The 5,835-nt window shown below is 39.3% G+C and overlaps 1 protein-coding gene across 1 annotated transcript; it reads right to left on the minus strand.

The window, feature by feature from the left end:
* Window positions 1-729: 729 nt before the first annotated feature.
* On the minus strand, window positions 730-5,215 carry LOC111869256 (nck-associated protein 1-like). The gene is made up of 3 exons (XM_023860636.2): window positions 4,788-5,215; window positions 2,276-2,367; window positions 730-1,277 (listed from the first exon to the last, which is right to left on the minus strand). Exons 1-3 carry the CDS (start codon window positions 4,790-4,792, stop codon window positions 1,066-1,068), a joined length of 309 nt encoding a protein of 102 aa, XP_023716404.1. The 5' UTR covers window positions 4,793-5,215; the 3' UTR covers window positions 730-1,065.
* Window positions 5,216-5,835: the final 620 nt, after the last annotated feature.

The following is a 5,835-nucleotide window of genomic DNA, read 5'->3' on the forward strand; positions in this document are numbered from 1 at the left end:
ATACATTCATAAACAAGAAATTTCTCTTAAATTAAAATGTGATGTATAAAAATTATGCACAAATATAATATATATACATAAAATGTATCAATTTTTGTAACAAAGCATTATAATCTCAAATTCATCCACCTACAAGCTAAAGGTGGGCAATGCTGTACATAAACATACTTTTATAGAATATGGAACTATAAATCCTTAACCAAATTTAATGATAAAAAATTACATTAATTCGATACAAACTGTAAAATAATTTTACACAGCAGCCACACGTAATGGCTACAATTAATTATAACAATATTGCGGGGTTTCACAACTTATAACCCTATTCGCAATATTCAATTCACTCTATTGTCAGTAGTCTACACGTTTCATAGTACGGGAGCTATATAAGTGTTACTGTATCACACACTTCCAATCAATTCTCAGTCATCACAAACTGTCACTGATTATCACACACTTTCACTCGTAACTCGCCGCTGGCTAGATTCCAACTCTGCTCGCAGGCTGCTGCCTTGAGGACTGTTGATAACACACTGGCTTTCGCTTGCTGCTCAGCTGGCTTATATTCCGTTCGCTGTTACCTGTTGCCCATATCAACAGCGTCGTTGTGTGCCACGTAACAGTGTCCGCGTATAGCCTAGCAACGCTGTTACCTCACGCCGTCTTACGTCACCGCTGTTGACTCATGTTGCATAGCTACCAGGACGCTGGGACTCAGCTAACTTCGGCTCCGCTCGGCGCGTCAGCTCCGGGGGTGGGGTCCAGCTAGCGCGACACGTCACAATATTTTTAGCCTCTTGAGGAATAGGATTTAAATTCCAAGACACTCTCCACGGCCTCACTTTTTCAAGAGGGCTGGATGTTCTTATAAATAGGAAGTTCTTTTTAAATTTTGTTTTGTTTCACATTTTAAATTCCAACTGAATAAAAAACTAGGCTCATACATTAATATTAACAACAGATCATTTTACAGGAAAGGGTATGATATATTTTATGTGGAGATTATATGATGGATTAAGCTAATCCGATTGGCTACATCCACCACCTCACCAAATATGTGTAATCTTATAAACAGAATATGATTATTGACATTATACAATTACCTTGTTTCACAGACAGGCCCTGAATGGTGTTGCAAATGGAAGACAGAACGATACTTTCATCTTCAGGGCACACTTGTAGATTCCAAACCATCTGGTTTAGAGAAATGGCATTATATACTGTAAGGTACTGGACATAGTAACGCTGCATGACTTGGCTGTACTTCTGAACCAGAACTACACATATAAAAAAAAAGGCTATTCATAGAAGCTAACTGCTTTACAGTCTATGTCAAAATGAAGAGCCACACACACACACACGAAATGGCTGATTTTACAATGTAACATTTTATTTCTAGCAAAGGCAACCCTAAAGAACTTTTTTCATATGAGTGACTGCATATTCATTACCAAAAGTTTAAAATGATGGCATGTTTCTAATTCCACAACATTATCAGTTTCAAAATTTCAAATTTTCTTCCCTAATGGAATACCTCGGAACAAGTATTTTGATTACTGGGTTTTTGGACTTCTTCAATCATCTGGAATTCTAAGTGATAGAGGACATGACATTTCAGAAACTGAATCTGTTTGTCTGGTCCAGTGATTGAGATTAGCTCTTTCTAAGGGGCCCAATTGAGTAGGTGTCTTCCTTTCTCACCTGAAGATGGAAACAGATCCAGTTTCCAAAACGTTGTGTTCTCTATTACCTAGAATTCTGGATGATGGAAAAAGTCCAAAAACCCAGTAAGTCTGTCATTCCCCATCGTCAGAAGCCTTTAGAATCTACAAGTATTTTGGTACGTACACTTTGTAACATTATAGTCATGTCCACAAGAACAGAACCTATACACGGTTTCTGCGTTCAAATACCACTGATAATATGCCCAGAACACTACACTGGCATTTATGTAGGCAAGTCAAATGAAAACCTTAAATATTTTTTTGAGTATTATTTATTGTGCACTAGTGGTACAAAGCTGTATCACTTTTCAACATAATCTCCCCCACGCTCAATGAAAGTCTTCCAGCACTTACAAAGTGCATGAATTCCTTTAGAAAAAAATTCTTTTGGTAGTCCGCGCAACCACTCACGCACCGCGTGGTGTACCTCTTCATCAGAACATAAATGATAAAAAACTGGTATTTGAAAAGCAGTTACAGGCTGGCCGATACTTTTTGGCCGGTGTCCTTCACTGTCAGCACATGAGAGCGAGTCTATGCTATGTATTTACTTCGTCTGCAGAGAGAACATTCGTAGGCTGGCTGCTTGTGAGGTTGGAAGTTGCTCTCCGACTGCAGGATGAATTTAACTGGAACTTTAGTCCTATCAGACAAAATTCAGGCTTTTTAACATCCTATTATGATGAACTAATTTACTCACAGTATGCTGCACTACACTAGCAACGTTAAATTAAAATACACATAAACCTAACACAACACTAATTATTTACAATATTATATTTAAGCATCCTGTTGCACTCTACACGGCACCCACACAAGAAGACTACATTAAATAACACCTGTACAGTGTGAAAACAAGAACTAGCCGCTCCAGCACTTAGACATAGGGCGAGTAACCCTAAGAATTTTAAATTTTAAATTTAAATTTAAAATTTAGTGAAAAATTTTAAAAGGTTTTAAAACATCATAACTAAAGATTTTTAGAGTGCTACTACAAGAATAACAAATTTGACGTGTGCAACATAATCTACATACCAGACATATATCAACGATGTAGATGTTGATAATACGAAGAATGTGACATTGTGTTTTTAAATGTTAAATTTTAGACTGGGTTCAGTGTGGCAACAACGTTAAGAATATACACCTGATGATGGCCGATAGAGGCCGAAACATGTAGTGTAGAAAGAACAAGATCAAGGACATATAATATATATTGTTTGCACTTGGGACGGAGTTTGTATCATTTNGACGGAGACAATACTAATTATTTGTCTAACAGTTCCACTCCAGACAAGTCACTGTTTTCACTGAGTTCATTTGTATCATTATCACTGGAATCACTGTCATTGCTGTCTTCAGAATGTCGGATGATAATTCTTTCTATAGTGTTCTCTCTAATTCCCTCTTTTTCGATGTATTCCTTTTCATTATTTTTGGTGCGGTCGCAAACTTCTTCCCAATTTTCTATGCCAAATTCACTGAACAATTTCTCACACTTCTTTGCCACGTCATCCAAATTAAATGAGACATTTTCTGCCCCTACTGATTGCTTAATATCAGCCCAAACGAGTTCAATCGGATTCAAGTCTGGATGATAAGGTGGAAGTCGTAATACCATCCGTCCATATGCAGCCATTATGTTGTCCATTGCAAAGTTTTTGTGGAGGGGTTTTTGTGCCTTTGTCAGGTCATAGAGCTGAATTTTGAGCATTCTGTCATGAAATGGCACATTGCTCACTGTAAGCCACTCCATCATCTTGGCCTTCATGGTCTGGCTGGTGGGCGCCTTATTAAACTGCACGTTGTGATATAAGAACTGATTTTGGAGGCGAATTTGCAATAAGTTTTTCTGTTAGCCACTTCTGATAATTTGTCGCGTTCATTTCATTATGATAGTCCCCGGTCTTGAGATGAGATTCAAGTATCAACAATGATTTGGGAATGAAGCCAGTTCTGCCTCCCGCATGAACAATAATCAGCCTCTGGCCCTTTGATACGGGTGGCATGTACCCTGATGGAGTGTCATCTGTCCAGTTTTTAGGTCTGGTGTAACTGCTGTGAATGAAGGTCTAGTCCTCATAAATTATAGTCCGACCTTCCTCCCTGTACTTCTTTATTGCACGAAAATATGCTACTCTCTTCAACCTAATGTCGACCCTCTCGATCAAGGCGCCCATTATTTCGCGTTTTCTTCCATTTAAAACCCATCTTCCATAAAATAAATTTCAGGCTGGTACTACCTCCCTTAAAATTTACGGTTTCCCTGAGTTTTGGAAGTAGTTTCCTCACAGTAGGCACAGTTTCTTCTTGGGTGTAGAAACCATACACTGTCCGTCGAATCAGAGATATATCGAATTATCTGGATTTTTATCCATTTAGGTACAGAATGCTGTTTACTGGGAGTTCCGAACGTAGCGCCTTCTTTTTCACATCAACCTTCATTCAGAATTCTCCGTAAACTTCTTTCTGAAACTCTGGTTGACCTTACTACTCTCTCTTGTACCTTTCTTAACGGTATCAATACATGACCTGCAGCCACTTCACTTTTCATACATGAACGGATGTTATTTACAATCTCTTGGGTCTGGCTGTGCAATGTTTTATTACCAAGTTTTGACTGAATAAATGGCATCTGTTTTCTTTTTAAATGTGTTACTGCCTGGAAAGTTAATATATCAATTAAAAACAAGCATCTGGCACATGGGAAAAGCACACAGTATCTACTAGTAACAGTGATCCTATGAGCTCAACGTCTCCCTTCTTACTGAGGCAACATAGTGTTGCTGCGCATGCTCACCAATCTTAGGTTCGCTGACTTGCGTCAGACCACTGCACATCAGAGATCCACCAGCCAAAATCGGCCATCCCACCAATACAACACACTCCAAACGACTTCAAACACATACATTAAAATAAACAGACAAGGGAGGATGTTCTTGAGAAGCCAGGTTACTAACATCAGACTGTGAACACATGGTTCCCAGACCGTAATTTTCAGTAACATGACTAAGCAAGAAATGACCATCTGCAAGAGGGCACAGTAAGAAATAAAAATCTTACCTCATAATTCCTCCATATGAAAGAGCAATTCTGGTAACTGACGATCAACCAAATCTTCTGCTGTTTTTCCTTTGCCTTTCTGTTGTGGTGGATTATCACTGTGTCACAACAGCCAGTATACTTCATCTCTCGCACAACAAAGTCCAATAAATATCAACAATGCCTGACAACAATATATTAAAATAAAGACACATTAAAAATTGTGAAATATCCACTTATCCCTGGGAAGGATTGGACAGAATGAAGCACAATTTTGGCAAACTTGTGTGAGTGCGCATGCATATGCGGCGGTGGTGGTAGTGACAATTATATGAATATTTCATGCCTCTGGAATGAACAACGTATAAATGCAAATAGTAAGTAAAAGTAAGTAAACGTAAAGGTATCCCTGTAACAGGCCATGGAGGTCCATAGGGTTGTGAGATGTTGAGGTTCCCACATTTTCTAGACAATTGGCTAATAGATGGCAGCAAGGTTGTCAGCCTTATGCGCCAACTGCCCTTTACCCCCAAGAACATTCCAGGAATATTCCTGGTACTCATTTCTGTTAGAGGCTGAGTCAACCCCAGGCCCATAGTGCAGCTGGAAGGATGAGGTAAATTGAAAAAATCCATTGACCTCATCAGGATCTGATCCCATGATCTTCCAGCTTGTAGCATAGTGCCTCAACCATCTATGCTACCGCATGCCCCTAAATGCAAATGGTGTATATGGAAAGGTCCCTGGACTGTTATTGTTGTAACTTGCCTCAGTGAAAGAAGATGAGAGGGGAGGCCAAGGTCACAGTTCCGCAAGCCTGTTGCATCCATGACCGAAACCCTTGAAATGCTTCATGAGGCTTCTGTAGAACATTCTTTCAGCTGAACAGTGGTTTCTGAATGGCATTCATGATTCAAGGCTGGTTGCGTGTCAGCTGAAGATGACGAATGTTCAGGGTGACAAAGCACAAGCAAAATGACATAAATGTTGAAAGAATTTGGGAACTCATCCACAAGGACTGTCATGGAACAACCCATGAGCTTGCCGAGACTGCTGGGATCAGTTATGG

This window comes from Cryptotermes secundus, unplaced genomic scaffold (assembly GCF_002891405.2).
Source record: "Cryptotermes secundus unplaced genomic scaffold, Csec_1.0 scaffold14632, whole genome shotgun sequence".
In the NCBI taxonomy this organism is placed as follows: Eukaryota; Metazoa; Arthropoda; class Insecta; order Blattodea; family Kalotermitidae; genus Cryptotermes; species Cryptotermes secundus.

Bases quoted from the DNA above. Each gene is read 5' to 3' on its own strand.
- LOC111869256 (XM_023860636.2), bottom strand. The intron at 1,278-2,275 runs GTAAATACATAG...TTATATGTGTAG, and splicing joins ATGTTCTCTCTGCAGACGAA to TTCTGGTTCAGAAGTACAGC.